This window comes from Balearica regulorum, chromosome 2 (assembly GCF_011004875.1).
Source record: "Balearica regulorum gibbericeps isolate bBalReg1 chromosome 2, bBalReg1.pri, whole genome shotgun sequence".
In the NCBI taxonomy this organism is placed as follows: Eukaryota; Metazoa; Chordata; class Aves; order Gruiformes; family Gruidae; genus Balearica; species Balearica regulorum.
Window position 1 is genome coordinate 35,113,308 of NC_046185.1, and position 20,107 is coordinate 35,133,414.

The window sequence follows — 20,107 nt, forward strand, 5'->3', positions numbered from 1 at the left end:
GCTTCAACCTCCTCCTCTCTCTCAGCAGCACAGGGATGGGGAATGGGGGTTACGGTCAGTTCATCACACGGTGTTTCTGCCGCTTCTTCATCCTCAGGGGGAGGACTCCTCTCATCATTCCCCTGCTCCAGCATGGAGTCCCTCCCATGGGAGACAGTCCTCCACTAACTTGGGGTCCTTCCCACAGGCTGCAGTTCTTCACAAACTGCTACAGTGTGGGTCTCTCCCACGGGGTGCAGACCTTCAGGAACAGACTGCTCCAGCGTGGGTCCCCCACGGGGTCACAAGTCCTGTCAGCAAACCTGCTCTGGCGTGGGCTCCTCTCTCCACGGATCCACAGGTCCTGCCAGGGGCTTGCTCCAGCGTGGGCTTCCCACGGGGTCACAGCCTCCTTCAGGTGTCTCCACCTGCTCCGGCGTGGGGTCCTCCACGGGCTGCAGGTGGAATCTCTACACCCCCTCATCCTCCCCCCATGGGCTGCAGGGGGACAGCCTGCTTCACCATGGTCTTCACCACAGGCTGCAGGGGAATCTCTGCTCCGGTGCCTGGAGCACCTCCTGCCCCTCCTTCTGCACTGACCTTGGTGTCTGCAGAGTTTCTTACATCTTCTCACTCCTCTCTCCGTCTGCAAAAGCTCTCTCTAACTTGGTTTTTTTCCCTTCTTAAATATGTTATCACAGAGGCACTGATTGGCTTGGCCTCGTCCAGCAGTGAGTCCGCATTGGCTCTGTCAGACACAGGGGAAGCTTCTAGCAGCTTCTCGCAGAAGCCACCCTGGTAGCCCACCCTCCACCACACCCCCTGCTACCATAACCTTACCATGCAAACCCAATACAAAAACACATGTAGATGTGGCACTTAGGGACGTGGTTTAGTGGTAGACTTGGCAGTGCTAGGATAACAGTTAGACTCAATGATCTTAAGGGTCTTTTCCAGCCTAAATGATTCCACAATTCTATGATTCCATTCTAAGATTTTGCTTTAGATCGCCAAACTAGCTGTATTGAAACCATTTTTAAATGGATTTTCTACATATTTGGGTGTGGGGTTTTGAGGGTTTTTTTCTGATACTCAGTTTGAAAATCTCTTTGTGTGTATATAAGTTTAAAGCCTTCACTTCTGCTAATTTTCACACTTGGTATTTAGAAGCCTGAAAGAGTGTTGGTTTCTTCTCGTTTTTCATTTTTCCAGGCATTTGGAAGAAATCTGCTAGACACAGCATGACCTGGTGGCCAGCGCAACATGCACCTTCAACACTGGCCCGTTCATTACACAAAAGTGTCTGAACTCACAAAGGAACCACTGGATGAAAAGAGGACATGGCATCCTAACGTCGTAAGGAGGGTACCTGTCTGAAGGCAGGAAGCATTTGTACACTGCACCAGTCAGCTGTCTTTCACCATACAGTGGCATCAAAGGAAGCCTGAAATGATGCCAGATCTCTTCCTAAGGACCAAATCTTTTACTCCATCAAAATCTTACCGAAGGTCTCAGAAGTGGAGGTGCAGCAGAGAGGGAAGGTGGGTACTGAACGTCAGGCTGCCTGAGAGGCAGAAGCCACAGTAAGAGCTTTAGACATGCTTTTGGTAACTGAGAAAAAAGATCAACCTGTTGGGCCATGACCATCCTCCTGCTTCTGAAGGAGGGAGCCTGTGTAGCCTCTGCCCCTTGGACTTTGAGCAAGAGCTGAAAACGCACTACAGGGTTGCAGTTACTGCTCCGGAGGGCTAAATTCAACTATACGGGATCAGTGTAACTGGGAACGTGTTCCACTTCGGATGTTATTCACATCAGCTAGCACCTCATAACAAATTGTTACTCCCCTGGTTCAGCTCGGTGCAAATAAAATTAGGAAACCTCTGAAGATAATCAGAAAATAACAGGAGAATCAAAAACACTTCTCAAATTGATTGTACAATCAAATTTTATTGTTTAAAAAAAAAAACAAACAAGCCAACAGGGTTTCTAGATTCAAATGCTGTTATATTTTGAGTGCTGGTGAACTTCTGATTCTTGCACTTCAGAACTTCAAAACTTCTTAGATTAATTTAGTACTCAAGGCACAGCACCAAAATGCAGTCCTCAGCCTGGCATCCAGTCAGGGTTATTCCATGGATTAATCAGGACGCCTGATTCCCAGAGAGTTTTTGCATATTGGCTGAGCATCTGATTACAGCAGTGCCATTTATAAATGGCTAAGACTATCCATTGCATAGCTTATCCAGACAGTGCATGGTGTATTCTACCTCAGGAAAATTAGTGTGCTTATTATTTTGCAGCTCGGATTCCAGTTGATTGAGGAAGTGACCTCCGTATTTTGGAATTATTTGAAATGTTTGTCGCATTCAGAAAGTGTCTTGTTTTACTATCATGGTGAAATTCAAGCATATGACCATATTATTGTCAGAATCATCAGAGAATCCTTGTAAAATAATGGTATAATTGCCCTAAAACAAGCAAGGAGAAAAAAAAAAAGAAAGAAAATTAATGCATAATGCTGCCTGCTCTTGTCCAAGTAGCTGCTTGGAATGGTTCTGGAGATTTCTGTTAAGACTGAAAAAGAAAGTTTCCCATCAGGGACTGTTATCATGGGTATATTCAGATATATGTGTACATAAATACCAGTGCTCTGCTTTCTTCTCATGACCAGGGTAGTAAGGAACAGCAGTAGGCTGTTGATCAGCTTGCACTTTTCAGGGTCCTCTCTCAATCCAGAGTCCTGTGCTCCCGAGGGCCCCCCTGCTCCCCCTTCCAGAGCCGTTCTCTTGGGTAACATTTCTGACTCCACAAACAGTAATTAAGTGACTTGATAGACCAGGCTGCGTTCTGCAATAATGGGCTTTTTTGTGAGGCAGTAACCTTAATAGCCCTTTTAACTTACATCCAGCAAGGATTCAGTCCTATCAACGCCTCCATTTTCTGTTGACTTTCTGCCACCGTCTTGCCCCAAAACCTGTATGCAGACCGTAGGTAGCTGCAATAACAGCCTTTGTATTTTACAGGCAGTCCTAGGGAAATACTCCTGGCTACAAACTACAGAGCTTCTGACCAGTCTTGTAACAGAGTTTGTTGTGCTGCACAGTCCATCCTTTTGTTTCCAGCTGTGATCATGTACTGGATATTTAACTGCTATTCAGCCTCAGTGGTGTTTACCAAAATCATCAAATTATAGTGAACGTATGATGTGAATACATCAAACATCTGCTTTATGAAAGCTAAAGCAACCTCATACTATTATTGGTGGCAAAAAGTGTGTCCTGAGTTTGGATATGATGACAAGATTAGGATGAAATATGCTAGAGAGAGGAGAGTGGGAGGAAGGGCCCATGTGAAAAGAGTGCTGTAGTCATCCTTCAGTCCCTCATCAAAATATAGCCAGAACTTCTCCTAATGTGAGGTATCAAGCTGCCTACTTAAATCACACTGTCAGGGTCCAGCTCACCTCCTTGCATGGAGCATCTCCTCCCTGACTAATGGGATACTGCTTGCCTGAACCTTAGCCGTAAGCCCAGCTCTAAGTCAGCCATGGTTTCTCACAGTGCACACTGCTGTAAGCAACACCAGTCCTCTCGTCAGCGCAGCATCCCTTCCAGACCCACCGCTTTGCTTACGCACATCCAGCAGTCTGATCCATAAAGCAGCATCACCCCAGGTTTAGCTGTTGTCTAGCTACCCACCTTCACACCCTCACACCGACAGACTTTTGTAGGCACCAGGACAGAAGATAGTTTGGTGGCCCCTACTGAACCCAGATCTTACCCTACCTTCTCTGACACCTGTCACCTTCCTCTTGTGGTATGGCAAACTGGGGATGAGCACTTGGTAGCTGAAGGGCTCTTAGGACTAATCTAAAGACTGGAACACTTGCAAGAATTCCTAATTTACAGCAAAGGCTATGATTAGGGTTAGGTCCTGCTCTGGCAGAGTCCTGTCGGGAAGTGTCAGGTCTGCAATAAGCACCTCCTCTATAGGAGGACTGCTTATGGCCGGGGACATTGCTGTCTACTACCAGCTCTGGGGCTCGCAGAGGACTGTTAGAGGTCCATGAGCTTTGACTTAAGGGGACGCTGGAAATTTTGTACCAGTACGAGCCTCTTTTAGTGATATTTGTGGGGATTAACAGGGATGGTAAGGGTTTTGAGAGGGCTCAGGCAGCTGATGAGGCAGGTGTTGGATGAGAGTGGGCTAACCTGAGGACTGGTGTTGCTCCTGGTTTAATGCTGGAGCATTGCTTTTTCTTCTGGATATTGTTATCCCTCTTTAAATCTTTGAAAAGGGTTTCGGGGAGGAACAGACCAGCACATGAAAAGAACATAAAATAAAGAATGAAATGGGCAGAAAGAGTATGGACGGATTTACTCAAACAGGTAAAAGGAAACACAATAGTTCACAAAACCAAAATGGAATTATTAGGGTGACCTTAACTGATATCTGTGGTATTTTCTTTTATAAAATAAAGGAGGAATAATAGAGGAATAATAACCTGAGGACACCTAGCATTTCAGAGATGCTACCATTCTGCAGTCATCACTTCAAGCATAAGTTCTCTGACATTTCCTTTTGCTGTTTTCGACAGTTTGGGTGAATATCTCTTTTCAGAAAATATACACATGTAAGTATATGATTTTACTATTGTTATTTATTTATATAAAATACTGAAAAGTACCTTTGGAAACTTTGTTCTTGCACCTTTAATGTCAAAGGATGTTGCAACTGTTTCTGTAAAACAGAGATAATTATAATATAAATGGTTAATTATAAAGCCATCAGTCAAACTTCCTAAATAACTTCAAAGCAATATGGCATATCTCGCAGCAGCAGTGCCAATGCCATTTACTCTTCCAGCAATAAAGCCCTCACCTGTTTCTTCTCCGAGAGCTCTGCCTATTTCTCTAAAACTCACTAGAAAATAGAAATTAACCACGATGTTCCTGCAACATCTCCTACAGACCCATCCTATAACTTAACTTGTAATAGTAGTTCAGCTGAATGATAACTGAAGAGAGATGACATTAATTTTTAAAGAAAACATGGATTGTGCATTTTGACTTCCTTACAGGACTTTTTGGCCTTTAGTCAGACATCCTGCCTGAATTGTCTGGATCCAAGCCTGTGTCATGTTAATGTTGGTTAGCCCCTACGACAGGATTGACTCTTCTTTAATAAAAAAAAAATCATTATATATGGGTGTAGAGAACCTCTCTAAAAAACCGCCTAGACACACCTAAATAAACTGTGTTCTGGCTATTAGTAGTTTTCCTAGCTCCTCTCCAGTCTTCTGTACAGTCCAGTCAAATGTAGCCTTTCCATGTCATTTTAGATATGTTAACAATAGGAGCGTTATAATGAGATGAAGGATATTAGTAATTCTAATTCATAGAGATGGAAATTGTAGTACAAGGATGTTAGAGCATAGAATTTGGAAATTCTCTATTTAAGTGAGGTTCTGGCACTGGAGGACTGCCTATTCTGAAGTCTGCTGCCTGCCAAACAAAGCGAATTTGATCTAGATTGTGGAGAGAAATATCTGTCTGCATGGGTCGATCAATTAGTCCCTTAAGCAACCTGCTTCGTGGTGAAAAGGGCTGGCAGGATACGGCCCTGTTGTGGAGGGAACCTGCCAGGCAAGGGAAAGGCACCGTATATTTTCTGCACCGACCTCCTTTCAGCGCTCCGCAAATTGAATATTCGTCGTCAGCTCCGCAGCAGAGGACATCTTTCCAGTGTAATGCTTTAACACCATCATACCAGACATTGAAGATGACCTTCAAAAAGGTGATGTCATTTCCTAATTAAGGCATTGCAAGTAAGAAAAAGGTAGCTGGTAGGGAAGGTAAAACATACGCAGACACGCTATTTGAATAAAATCTATTTTTCTCTGAAATATGATTTTTTTAAAGACTGCCCACAAAAATACATATCTTGAAAACTATGTTATTTCCAGACAAAACAAACTGGTTTTTTAACAAAAAGCATCATTCTTAAAAAATATTTGAGTGAACAATTTCAAAATGTTTTAATTTCTTCTGCAAAGGTAATAGACTTTGCTCAGCTCCACAGCTAACCCAAATAAATACTCAGATGAGGACTCTGAGAGATCCCACACCTGTAGTTTTAAGCAGGTGTTGCAAACAAACTGTCCTGAATGCCATCATAAAGTTATCTTTATCTTTTAGTGTGCTGCAACTGCTTGTCTGCTTCTTCCAGATGAATGCCTGTGTACCTAAACCGTCTCCGATTTGCACGTCCAGTCCCAGTTAGCGTGCAGAGCTCTGCTAACTGCTCAAACAAGTGAAACTCAAACACACTTATTTCCACAAATCACCATTTCTGTCCATCGCCATAGTTTATCTATTCCATTTTTAATCACAGCAACTGATGGCCTAAATAATTGGACATTTAGGATAACGTTTCAACTTTTTGCTCGTTGTTTTTTTTTTTTTTTTTCACTTGTAGAATATAATTGTCTAGTCAAAAGGGACTGACTTGGAATCCAGGTAAGAGAAGCCTTCCAGACAGATTCGTTAATGATGAAGCAAGGTGTCACATTAAACAAGAAAACATGATCTGTAGAATCTACAGGACAAAAAAGTATTTCATATTGTTAGTGTAAAGAGGCTTCTCCAGGAAAATAATAAAAACATGCATATATACATGCTTAGAATAAACACATACACATTTAAATTTTTATTTAATATAAAGTATATAGTATAAAATTGTCTACTATAAATATCCATAGTAAACATTAATTATATATTTAAAATTATATTTCTGATTATGTACATGTTTAGAAGGCAACCATAATGTCATATTTCTTTGAGATTAAATAGTAGGAAAATCAGTTGTTGGGTTGATGATATTTTGCACACAAACACTTAGAGGCGAAAGTAACTGTATTTCTCTTTTGAAGTTATACAAAATTTTTATTAGCATTAAGTCAGCGTGGCCCTCTGCTGAAAACATCCCAACTTATGCAAACCATGGAATCCATATAAACTTGCTGACAACAGCTAAATATGTTTTTATGTACCAGAGCATTTTCCAGGATAATGTAAATGAGCCTTTGAGTAGATTTGTTTTGTGGGTGACCCACCTAGCATTGTACAATGCACAGTGTCAGATGCAGAATGATAAAGCATTGTACAATGTATATCTAATTAAATTTAGAGCCCATTAGCTGATACTTTAATTTTTAAAAAAAATTATTCAGTGACAGGCTTTGGAAGGATTTTCAGTCAGTATTTTTATTTTTATTTTTATTTTAATTATTTTTTAGTATTTTTAATTTTTAAATTTTTTTATTTTTATATATATATTTTTTAATTTTATTTTTAATTATTTTTTTTTAAGAAGTCTGTTCAATTCAGCATGCTTTTGCCCTCCCTAGTGTGCTGATGCTGAAGAAGTGCCCTGCTTGCCGTGGGCCTGGAGGCAGGGTGGGGAAGGGGTGCTCCCTGTGCTAGCCCAGCTCTGCGCCGGCAGGAGCAAACGGGATGGCAGGGTGATTTACAGTGAGGGGTCCTGTCTTCTGTTTTGGGGATTAAAGCAAGGGGCGTGCAAAGGGAAACTGGCTGTTGGTAACCAGCAGTCAGCTTCTCGTCTTGGATACAACTACGCACAGGAAATTACGCACAGGAAAAAGGGCAAACGAAACTCCCCATGGTCTCAAAAGTTTGGTTTGCAAGCTTAAGTACTGCCACTTTTACCCTTGCTAAATTTTTAACACGAGTTAATGTAAAGCAACGTACCCAAAATAACCATCCCCTCCTGTGCTTCAGTTGATATAGCTATAATGCACGCAGTTTTTCAAAAGACCTGGGCATTTCCTCGCGAAATATCTTGTCAGAAGCCAACCTTCTGGCCACTGAGCCACACAGGCACACGGCCATCAGGGAGGTGCCACGTTGTTGCGGAATCAACCATAAAACTCAGTGGACCACATAGCTCCGGTGGCCTGCGATACAGACACAGCAAAGAGGGACACGCTCCATTGTCCCAGAACCTAACTGATCCTCCAGCCTGGCAAAATACCACATACCCCTTTTTTTTTTCCGTATACTTAAAGCTTTTCATTGCAATACATTGGTTAAATCACTGTGGATAATTTATACAGTACAGTACTCACAAAACAAGTTTAAATCCCTTACCTTCTACTATTTCCTGAATCAAAACATGCCCGCTTTACTTGGGAGTAAACTTCTCTCTTAGCTGCTGCAACCAGCATTGTGGTAATATTTAAGCCTATGCAGTATAATTCTTATAAAAGGGTAATTAATAACAGAAATATACTGCAGCTGAACTTCTTTTTATTTTTCTGTATTCATCAAAGAAACAAGTTTGCAAGAAAGTTCACATTTCCTCAGACTAGAGTAATTGTTGTGCGAACACCAGTAAGAAAAGAATAAGCAATTTTTTACTTACCGCAAAAAGTATATGACATTTCTAGCTCTGACGACGTACAAAGAAATTCACTGACTGCCGGGGTGAATAAAATGAAAAGAAAAAGTCCAAACATAGTTACTTTTTTGGCTCAGTATTTGGTGGAACAAAAGTTTGTTTTGGAGAAAGAGGAACAAAACTTCAGCACAGTCATCCTCAGTCACGTGTCTTCAGGGAATATTCAGTTATTTTGTCAAATTCTCTGCAATCTTAGTGAATCCTACTGCAGCACTATCAGTTAGCATCACAATAAATTTTGTGAAGAAAAAGAATTTCTGCCCGTTACATTTTCCCCAGGTGACGCAGCTCAAGCCGTGAGTAAAAAATGAAAGAGAAAACTGTGTGAAATGGGGAAGTGAGGAGAAGTAAAATTATGATTACCAGAAGCACGTGAAGGGCAAGTTTAGTTGACTCATCAGACATAAAATTTATTAAGGCGTAATTTCAAACGCTCACAGAGTTTCCCGCACATAATAAAGAAGAGAAAAATCCACAAACGATGAAAACCTAGTCCATGCTTTTATTGATATGGTAGTCAATAACTCGCATGAGTTTTCAGAATGAATCCCTTAGAAAGCTCACCGTGCTTTAAGAACGTGCCAGCACTCTGGAGGAGCGTAATTAGATGACGTATTTCCAAATGGAAGTAACAATGAGAGCTGAACGCAACCATCTACCATGTCATTGAGTAGAACCACCAATGTCCTGCACGGTGTCAGCTACCATCTTCAAAGCTGTATCTACCACAGTTATACTTCTTAGTGAAAACAGTCTTTAAAATCCATAAAATTACAACGGATGAGTCCCACGCCTGCCTCCCAGCCTCCCCCGTGACCCTCTCCCATGCTCTTCCCCGCAGTCTCAGCTGGAGAAGCTGCACTGCCCGGCAGCTCGGAGCCCAGCCACTGACTGCTGTGCCAGCGCAGTGCACAGGCACCGGTCCAGACGGACACCGAACATGAGGCAATTAATAAAAAAATCTGTCCAATTTTGACTGAGATGTTTCTATAAGAATGCAGAATTTCCCTGTCACCACTGGAGATAGGTTAGGAGCCTGATTTTAACCTGGGATGTTGAAAACAGTCTACGTTGCAGACTTTGGTACTCAAGTTTGAAACACTAAAACAAAAACTCTTGAAGCATTTTTGCTATTGGATACTTCCCTTTATTTCTATCTGTTAGTACAATGCACACAGAATAACATATTTTGCCTGTATCTACTACATCAGTTCTGTGGACTAAACTGGGTCAGCTTTTACTGCGCAAACCCAGCAATATTGCTCATCCCAGCTACAAAAACAGATCAAAAAACAGTCCAATAGCTCATTCAAGAGAGCACAATCACCATCTATCTAACAGGAAATGCATTTTTTTTTCTGAATATAATAAAATATGGAAACTTCTTCAAGTTATAGAAGAATGACCTACAGAATTTAATCAGATTATTTTCTCATGAGTTACCTACTTGATTTGTATGTATGTCTGCAGCCCCCTCTGACATCAGAAATTGTATTTGTTATGAAAAAGACTCAGCACACACAATAGACAGGTATTTGGTTTTGTGCTAAGCAGGAAACTCAATAAAAATTACTTACAACAAATATAACTTAATTGTTCTGACTCTCCCCACTCCCCATCACAGTGTCTAAAAGCTTTCATTCTCACAAATTTTGTGCACATCAGGGTAATATTTTACGTATTATAAAGATAAAAGCAAAAGATTAAGAAATTGGTTTTCAGAAGTTCAAACATGTAACACAAAAGATAATTCAGGAATAGCAACATGCATGAAAACTTGATTGATTGTGCCCAGAAGAATGGGAGTGAGAATTCTATTAAAACTACCTAAAAGTACCAACTAATAAGCTAATGCATGTTGTAATTCACAAAGTAAGATAAAAATTTGAAAATTTAATATGGCTAGAGAATTCAGTATTTCCAAATCTTTCTACAGACCAGAAGAAGAGTCCCACCGGCCTGACAGAGTTCAAGACTGAAAGAAACTTCTAACATTTGGCTTTTAACTGGGAATTCAAAATTATACAACTTTCCCGACAGATTGCCAGAGTACGTACATTCATCACACACAGATTTTTACTGTTGTTTAACAGGACACTATAAACCACACAAACCCTTTGTGATCATAGCAATAATACAATTCTGTTTCAAAATGGCCACATTTTGCTTAAAAATAGTAAAGCATGTAGTGGAATTGAAATAATCAGGAAGGCTGTAAGAGTTGGAAAAACAAAAGGAGTAACGAGACAGCCACTAAGGAGCGACAGAGCAGCCGCTAAAGAAGAGCTACCTTGCACATGTACCATCACCACCGAAAAAAAAAAAGGTTCTTTTCAACCGCAAAGCCACGGCCACTGATGTGGGGTGAGCCTAATCAGCGAGAAGCCAAGCCAGGCTCTCCACTGAGTCTTCTGCCAGTTGGACAGATCCAGCAAAAGTCACAGGTCAGTTTGAAGTAGGCGTGAGACGGCACTGACTGTACCCTATTGACATATACGACGACCCGGCTGAAAGCGTGTCCCTCTGCGGCCAGACTCGTACTGTGCTGCACCGTGTGTCGGGTGGCTGGTGCACTCGTGGGCGGACTGGAAAGAGCGCTGCAGATTTACAAGATTGTCTATATAAGCTCTTTTTAACATAAATGAAGACAAGCTCTCTGCTGAACTCTGACTTTCTACACCTGGTTCAAGAGTAGGTGGGGGGTTTTTTTCAGATACTTGCTGCAGTAAAGCATATAGATGAGGAATGAGTCCCCCCTGGTGGTTTAGACAGACAGACACATGGGGAAACCTGTATCCTCTCCTGTTCCTTATTGCACTTTTATTGCACAAGTCAAGACTATTCCAATGCCTTAAAAAATCAGCATAACTAGGCTCCATTTTAAAAGGATCTGGCTGGCTATTGGAAAATAGGATCAGTAAGTTCTACTGGTATCAGGGTTAAAATATCACTTACGACCATGATTATAAAGTCTACAACCTTGACCGTTGCATCTGGTCAAATTGTCCTTAAATCAAAATAACCTCAATCATTTTTAAATCTTTTCAGCAAATTCAATTTTAGATGCTTGTGGCTGTTGATGTCCATATGGATGTCATTCACAGAACTGACATCTTGAGATGCCACTCCCTGAAGGCCCAAACTAGTGCACTCTGGGTGTGAGGAGTCTGCTCTGTCCCTTCTTAGTCAATAGGAAGGGCATTGGAAAGGAAGGATATAAACTTCTATATATCTTATTTTTAATAAATACTCTTTCTTTACTACAATCTTTTTCTTACATGCTCTGATCCAGAAGGAAGGTGAAAAGGAGAGAAAGAGAAGTGGGAAGAGCTACACAATAGCATTACTTCACTAGAGTTTTGTGACAATTTACTTCATTTATTTTGAAATCCTTTGCAACTACATTTAGTAGGGACCAACTCTCATATCCAGTTAACAGTACATAAAATAAATCCAAGTCTAGAGAATTTAGGACTTCATACCTCTGGCTTTTCATTTTATCTACATCTGAGACGGTGAGAGCAGAAGTTTAACTCCAAGCCTCCTCACCGATTTGTGGTTAAAATCCTTAAACTGATTTATGATATTTTTATCTTCTTTCTCAATACATCTAAAAAGTGCTTAACTTACTTGTGATTGCTTTTCAAAATAATCACTTTGTATGTGGATTGTTGACTGCAGATGAGTACTTTGACCAGATAATCACTTATAAGTCACTGAAATCTCCCTCAGGAAAGATTTATAATATACATTATCATAATATCCCATCACAGAAAAATAAATAACAGTATACCAGTACAGCAGAGGAAAGTACTCCATTTCAAAGTGTTAGTCAGACAGAATTAAAAATTATGTCCTAGTTCTTGGCATGTACAAAAACCTCATGTTAATGGAAAACTCTTTTAAGATGTTAAACACATTTATTCAATAAAGAAAGAGGCAATAATAATTTCATTTTCCTTGCAGGACCATTTGTGACAGTTTTTGAAGTAGACCTTTTTGCAGCTGGAAGCAGGCAGTTTATTACTTCTGATCTTGGGTTTAGGGTTGCTGCTGAAGACACTCCAGTATAAAGGGGCTATATATAACCATAAGGCACGTGTTCACAAAAACACACTTGGCAATCAACATGAAGAATAGAAAATTGTAGCAATTCATGGGTAAATCTCTCTTTCCAAACCCTCTCATCCCATCTTTGACAATGTTTATAGTGGGAGTAGAAAGTCAAGCCCAGGGATGCTAGAAAGAGGTAGAGGCTCCAGCTTCTCTACATGCAGCTGCCGAAGTGTTTGAGGGTGCCGGCGGGGGGGGTCCGACCCAAGAGCAGCGCACCAGCAGAGATCCAGTGGTGAGCTGGTAACATTTGAGTAAGCAAGAAAACAGTTGTGGAAAGAAAGAAAAAGAGCGATGTGAGTTATTCTGAATATATTTTTTAAATGTTGCATACACTTCAGCTTAGTGGTTTGATTTGAACAGATCACATTAAACCATTGGAGGCTATTAAAGTGAAGCAAACACACACCAGGTGGTATCCTGTGGAAACAATTATCTTGGAAATAACTCTGCCTGTTGCCAGTAGGCTTATGGTTTATTCTTTCCAAGCCAAGTTTAGGATTAAAGCTCATAGTGATACTCTAAAGTATACATTAAACCATTAAAGTTGTCAAGAAGAAGAGAAAGCAGAGGGCGAAGGGAGCAGAAAGGGCTGCGTCCTACCTGAGGCTGACAGAAAGCACACCACAGCAATGCTGTCCACCCTGGTATTCCAGAAATGGAGACAGCTGGACATGGTTTGTGGCCATTTGCTCTTGTTCTCTGTTCTTCCCTGCTTAAAATAGCTGCTAGCTGAGGTCGGTATAGCTGGGGGATAATCTTATTATAGTGGATCCAACTCCTAGCTAGCACGCTTGTCCCATTTCTCAGGGGGGCTGCACCCAGGCTGTGTTGTACATGGGGGCATGAAGAAATCTGTGGTATGACCACAGGATTCCAGGGCAACCGAATTGCAGCAGCTTACCAAGTTTCCACCTATTAAAGTTATACTGAGCAATTGTAATAATTCACATGTGCGCTCTTAATTTTTACAGCACAAACAGAATTTCATGAAGTTTCCATCACCTAAACTAGGCTCTCACAGTACCGTGCAAAAATCTACTCAGATTTTCTTCATCTTTGCCAATGATGTGATGACTTTGGTTTGTAATAAAGCAAGCTCTAGTGAAATTACTTACCTTTTGATTCTAGAGAGTGTGATTAAGAGTGTGAAGTACCTCAGAGCTTTAAAGATTTCTCTTTAAAGTATCAAAAGGGGATAATTTTCTCATCAGAATTTTTTACATTTGCAAGAAAAGGCTGAGGGTTGTGGGATAATTTAATTTAAAAAATAACATTAAAGAATGACAAGAAGCACTGTACCTTATAATTAAGAACAGGCAGGGACTAATGAATAATATTGTGGACAAAGCCAAAAACTTGAGAAAAAAAGGAGAGGGACACTGGCAAGAAAATAGCATGTAGGCAAAGACTGAAAAGAAAAATTTGCATGTGTCCTGTCTGTTTTCCTAGGAAATAAAGCAGTCATCTATGACCTTTCATGGAAGCTCTTAAGGGTGCAAAGGGATAGGAAGCAATTGTCTAGGAAAGAGGCTTGAGCCATTTCATACACTCCTGCTCTTCACAGCAGTTTGAGTGAAGGTGGTACCAGGGTTAAGATGCGAGACCCAGGTGACAAGCGGCCAGTTGGCACTGGAAGGCTGCAGGAGCTGGCAGCCTCCATAGGTGTAGTCTTGCAAATAGGGCAGCTTGTAAATCACGTATTTTAGAAAACTGGGCTTCTACGCCAGAATTCCCTTCAGAATCTCCATGCGTACAACCATATTCTCTCGATCTTATAAATTAATTGTTTCTTCCGTGCCGTTCATACACAAGTTACCTACACCCAAAGAAACATTAGCAACTTCCAGGGGTGAAAATGTTAGCAGGTAGTAATACTTCGGCAATTCGAACAGTTTTTCACCAAGTCTGTAAAAACGAAGACAAATAAACTAGAAGAAAATAGTAGTTCACAAAACTAATAGGATTGTGAAGGATGTGGAGGAGTAATTCCCATGCTTTGGGAATTATTTGACAGCAAGCTGTTCATTAAAACACACACGCTACAGTCAATTCTCCTGCAGGATTTCTTAGTAGCAAGAGGGCCTAGTTTGGTTTATGCATGTTTCCTAGCTTAGGAGAACACCAAGATTTTCAGATTTTCCCACCTGGAAATGCACTTGGTGAAATATCTGTATTAAGACAGACTGTCCAGAACCCAAAGTAAAACGGAAATGCATCTAGATGTCTTTTGGGATCACATTTCCCTTCCTTTATTCTAACATGAAGAACAAACTACAGTTGTTTGAATTCTAGTCTCTACCGCTCTCAACAAGTTCCAGGGATCTAAACCAGTCACGTACGTGCAAGTACACACGGCAAGTAAAAATTGCAGAAAAGTCCATTCTGAGAACCCTGGGATGATACACAAGGATGGGCAGAGGTGGAAACCCTAACGGGGATGGGGCCACAGCCATACTTATATGGCAACCAGAACACATATTATGGTTTTAACATTTACAACGCAGTTGCCTCCCAAACCGTGTTTGCCAAGTTAGCAGCAAACAAGGTAGAAGCAGGTAGAATATTGTGCATCTCTACTTAAGTTTGGTCTTCCCTTTAATAGGAAAGTACTATTAAAAGAAAGCTACGGAATTATTATTCTTTCCAAGCTGTACAATGGAAATATAGAATACTGTTCTGAGACTACATCATGACCAGAATCATCATCTACCTCCTGGTAGAAATCCGTATTTTTAAATTATTTTTTTAAAATCATCTATGTGGCAAAAGCCCCCTACTAGCTTAATTTGCATTTCACTGCCAGAAGACAAACAGAAGAAATAATGTTTAATTTCCATACTTTTTTTGAGAAACTTCGCCACTGGGATGGATATCTCTTACTATCGCTGCTTAAATCCAAATCTGCCAAATTTCAAATTTAACAGTGAAAGTCTTCTGTGGTTAGAAGAAAAGGCTGAGGATTTTGATCTAGCTCAACGGGTACACAAATATAATTTTGGGGCCTCTCCTTTACCTTCTCTTGCCTGTTCTCCCTGTATTTGGGATTTAAATATGAAGTTAACTTTATCCACAAGCACAAAAAGAAGAGAGCAAATGCACCAGAAACAGAAAGAATGGAAAGATTATTTTTAATTAGTTGTAAAACATCAATTCAATAAGGATGAGTAGTACGACCAGGTAATCAGAATCGCTCGTCACTGGCCTCACATCAATATAATTTATGGAAACTTTTTTTATATAATTGTTACCTATAAAGTGATACTGGCTTAATGGGGCAAAATCACGCTGTGGCAACACAAAATAATTGCCTAAAAAATACCTGGATGGGATTATTATTACTCAGTAAGTACATCAAGAGCTGTTTCAACAGTCAGAACAACTACAATTAAAACCACTGATGTTTTAATATGATCTATAGTGTCACCCTCTGACAGGAAACTAAAATAATAGTCTTGGAAGACAGGCAGGCTTTTAAATGCTTTTTTTTTTTTTTTTACTAGAACTTAGGAAACACCTGTAAAAGTAGCTATAATTATTTTTTCTTTATTTGCAGTATCAGGCTGACTTAATTAGTAGCAAGCATCAGATTTATTTATTACAATGTGAACTGCTAATAGAAAATTATTCATTTTAATTTTGTCTTTTTTTTTCAAGTCAGTAATTTTTAAGCCTCAAAATATTTAGGCCTTTCATTGTTTGAAAACAAGTATCTGTCAGTTTACATGATAAACCTCTCCTTGGGCTAAAAACATTTAAATACATTTCCGCATACTTAGAACGCAGAACTAAATTAACCAGTCTAGTCACGCAAAAAGATCTAATCCTCTTTTTACTTGAGCTAAACATGGCTTTCTTTGCAGTGCTAAAAAATCAAGAGGTATGTTTTTTAAAGGCACAAGATCTAAACAGTACTCTACAGGAGATTCCCTTTTGCTTCCCCATCTTAAAACTGAGATTCATTCCAACCAGTAGCTGCTAGTATTTTCTTTAAGTCGATTCAAATACAGCAAGTTTTTGATGGGATATTCACAGAGCAAATCTTACACTAAGGTGCTTCCCCCCACCCAAGAAAAGCAGCTTCTTGTTCTCCACCTCTGGGGACAGGGTTGCTGGGAGTGGGACTCTAGCTTAAGAAACCAGTGAGTAGCTGGGAGTAAATAGAGATTATTGCGGTATCCTGCTAGCAACAATACCTGTCAGCTTTCTGAAGGCTCCTCCTGGCTACCACTACTGTCACAAAGGGAAGGGAAGGGAAGGGAAGGGAAAGCCATCTCCACTCCCTTTGTACCACCAGCACAATCAAGGAAAAGCCTGATCTTTTTGCATTAAGTACAATAAATCTTTAAGACTTAAAAGCTTAATTATGTACTTGACAGGTAACGAGTACTGACGATTTTTTGTATGAATGGCTCCTTTTAAAACGGAGATGGTGAGATTGCCACAGAGCCCATGCATTTTACAGTTCTCCTGGACAGTTAACAACAAAACCAAGCCAAGAATAAACAAGCACAAGACAGATCTAAGTGTATATTTTTACTATGTTTTGTGTCATTAACTCTGAAGAAAACCCTCACATTGTTTACAAGTTTAAAAAAAATGGAGTTTTTTAATACATTCCAAAGTGCATTTGGGGAACTCTAGCTATCTGATACTTAAGAAAGTGTAATAGAATTTTACATTCTTTCACATATATAGCCACACCACGGACAATGATAGTGACGTTCATTATCTTCAAATTATTTCCTTTCATCAGCTTCCTTCTCCTCCTCCTCTAAGTTAAAATAAAGGGATTTGTCATAGCCCATAAGATGGTTATAATCCTGAGGATTCGGGAAAAGCGTTGGATTTACAAGCATTGATTTCGTTTTGGCGTAAAATGTTGTAAACATCTTGGTGATGTCTGGAATCTTTACATCTTTCTGATGGAAAACAGTTGCTTTTTCTGCCAAGATCGCATTGTATGTAATGGCTGTATAGGTGTCCATTTCATCTTTGTAATAGAGTCGAATCACGTAGCCTTTTGTAAGGACATGCAAAGTAACCGGTGTTACAAAAGTAAAAAACCCGATCAACCCATAGAAGGCAGCTTGTATAAACAGGCTTTCAAATCCAATACCAGTTTTGAGCATGATGTACGGCATCATGAACAGGTTGAATATGCTGGTGGAGTAAGAGAAAAACCTCACACCTACACAACACAAAACAAAATGAAAACAAAGGTTAATACTTCTAAGCAAAATTATCTCTACAATTACATATGTTCTGCTACTATATATTGATGGCATTACTTGAACAGCTGAAGTTACTGAAAATTCACTTCCCCCGCCTTTTTTTTTTTTTAAGCTCATACACAAATCATTGAAAGTTCAACCCTGCCTTCTTATCACTGTTCTGGTTTGTTGTATGTTCATGCTGGGTTCACCAAAGCTGGTAGCTGGCTCTACTTCTATGATGAAGTCAGCTACTAGCTATTATGCGCACCTATGAAGTTTTCACTTCACAGATAGGAAACTGATTTCAAAAGAAACTTGACTCCAGTCATGGACACATACAATGGATATGACTGGGAATTTCCCTCTTCATCAACAATTAATCTTGATCTGCAGTGTGCATTACAAAGAAGCTTGCTTGGTCCCCCACCACACCTAACTTGAAAAACCTAGGTTATTCAATGTTAACAAGTACTCCACAGCCATTTTGTGTGCAATTTGAAAGACAGTAGACAGTGTTGTGGATCACTCACAGTCCCTAAGCCACCATGAGAGCCGGTAGTCTAAGATACTGTGATAATTACGTATGTTAAGGTATATTTCCTCCTTCTTTAAGACACATTTCAAAAATGCGTATCAGAAAACATCCAATGGATTACTTTTCATTAGGTCTTTATAACATTAACTAGTCAAAGAAAGATCAACAAAGTGTCATTACAGATAGTGCACTTCATAGTATGTCTACTTCAGAAACATTTCAGTAACATTTGAAAGCATATAGAATGTAAATAGCAGTTACAGCTAGTCTTTGTTTGCTATTGGGTTAGGTAACGCACTGCAAAAGCTGCAAGAGAAACAGAAAGAGGCTGAGGGGTTACAGAGACGCACAGCACCTACAAACTCCCCGCACCCCTGAGTGCAGAAGCAGAAACCAAGCACCACCACAACATTTTTTTTTTTTTTCTGTACAGAAGATCCCAGTTTTAGCAGAGCTGGAAAGGAGAACATTCACTTTTACAATGTTGCATTTTAAAGTTATTTAACACTGTTAAATTAAAAACAAACAAACAAACAAACAACAAAACCCAATACAAATCACTTCAAGTCACATACCTAACACTGCCTTTGCCAAATTTCCTTTATAAACTAATCTTCCATGTTCTGGGTGTTCATGAGGGGAGGATGTGCAGAGGCTGCGAACAGCCACTCCTAGAAAAGGTGTAACCTGAAAAATGAAAGCAGTGCATGGCCAAGCAACATCAGTACCAATCTACACTTCTTATACATACATACTTATATGTTTATACACACACATAATGTTTCTCCTAGCCCCCGAACCTATTCCCAGCATCTGAAATTAGAGATTAAAGTTAGGTTATACTACCAAGCACACTACAAACTTCAAGTAACATATTCATCGATTGATTGTTTGAGTAGTTTTCTATTTAACTAGCATTAAATATCTGCTAACCCACTGACGAATACTAAGCTTGCAATCCTTTTCACGCACACGGCTTTGCAGGGAGACATTCACAGCCCCCGCCCGTGCCAGGTCTCCGTCTGATCCCAGGCGTGCCCTGAGGAGAACCTCACCTCCCCCCTTAGACTCGCTTTTTTCTCAAGGAAAAAGCCGCGAACCCGAGGACTGCCGTCCTCCCCCCCGCCAGCTCCTCCCGGACAGCGGGGCCCCGTGTCCCCCCGCCCCCGCTACGCCCCACACAACCTGCTGGGCCTCGGCGATGGGCAGAGCCGCCCGGTGGCGGCAAGTGACCGAGGACCCGCGGTGAGCGGCGCCCCGCAGCCAGGCGGCGGCGGTGGCGGAGGCCGGGGCGGCGGCGCGCCGGCAGCCGGCAGCCCGCAGCAGCAGCCGCAGCATGTCGGGCCGCGTCCCGCAGCGGCCGGCGAGGGGAGAGCGTGGAGCGGTGCCACCGGCGACAGTCCCCGCCGCCCCGCAACCTCGCGCTTTGGTTCCGCCGGCGGGAAAGGTCCGCCTGACTCCACCGCGCCTCCGCCCGGCGATGCAGCACCCCGGCCCCACGAGTGATGTGCGTTTCTTAGTCGGATCCCCAAGGATGCCACTGGCAGCGCATTCCTGGGGACAGCCGGGCAGGGGCGAGACCGAAAGTGTACGCCCCCACAATTAGGACCCACGGCCAACAAGTTTCGGACTTTGCGCCGCGCGGGAAGGCAAGCCCTCGGACACCGCGGCTCCGGTCCGCCCCGAGGCAGGAAACGCCGCCCGGGCAACCCCGTTTCAACATCTACCCCGCGGCGCTTCTAACATGGCGGGCCGGCACCGGGCCCCCCCCGAGAACTACGCGTCC

The 20,107-nt window shown here is 41.3% G+C and overlaps 2 protein-coding genes across 2 annotated transcripts; both read right to left on the minus strand.

Annotated features, from left to right (window-relative positions):
• Nucleotides 1–1,951: 1,951 nt before the first annotated feature.
• Nucleotides 1,952–8,712, minus strand: LY96 (lymphocyte antigen 96). The gene is made up of 5 exons (XM_075747091.1): nucleotides 8,422–8,712; nucleotides 6,487–6,576; nucleotides 5,660–5,788; nucleotides 4,667–4,719; nucleotides 1,952–2,447 (listed from the first exon to the last, which is right to left on the minus strand). Exons 1-5 carry the CDS (start codon nucleotides 8,513–8,515, stop codon nucleotides 2,346–2,348), a joined length of 468 nt encoding a protein of 155 aa, XP_075603206.1. The 5' UTR covers nucleotides 8,516–8,712; the 3' UTR covers nucleotides 1,952–2,345.
• An 8,381-nt stretch (nucleotides 8,713–17,093) lies between these two features.
• On the minus strand, nucleotides 17,094–20,075 carry TMEM70 (transmembrane protein 70). The gene is made up of 3 exons (XM_075743870.1): nucleotides 19,507–20,075; nucleotides 18,897–19,008; nucleotides 17,094–17,761 (listed from the first exon to the last, which is right to left on the minus strand). Exons 1-3 carry the CDS (start codon nucleotides 19,657–19,659, stop codon nucleotides 17,310–17,312), a joined length of 717 nt encoding a protein of 238 aa, XP_075599985.1. The 5' UTR covers nucleotides 19,660–20,075; the 3' UTR covers nucleotides 17,094–17,309.
• Nucleotides 20,076–20,107: the final 32 nt, after the last annotated feature.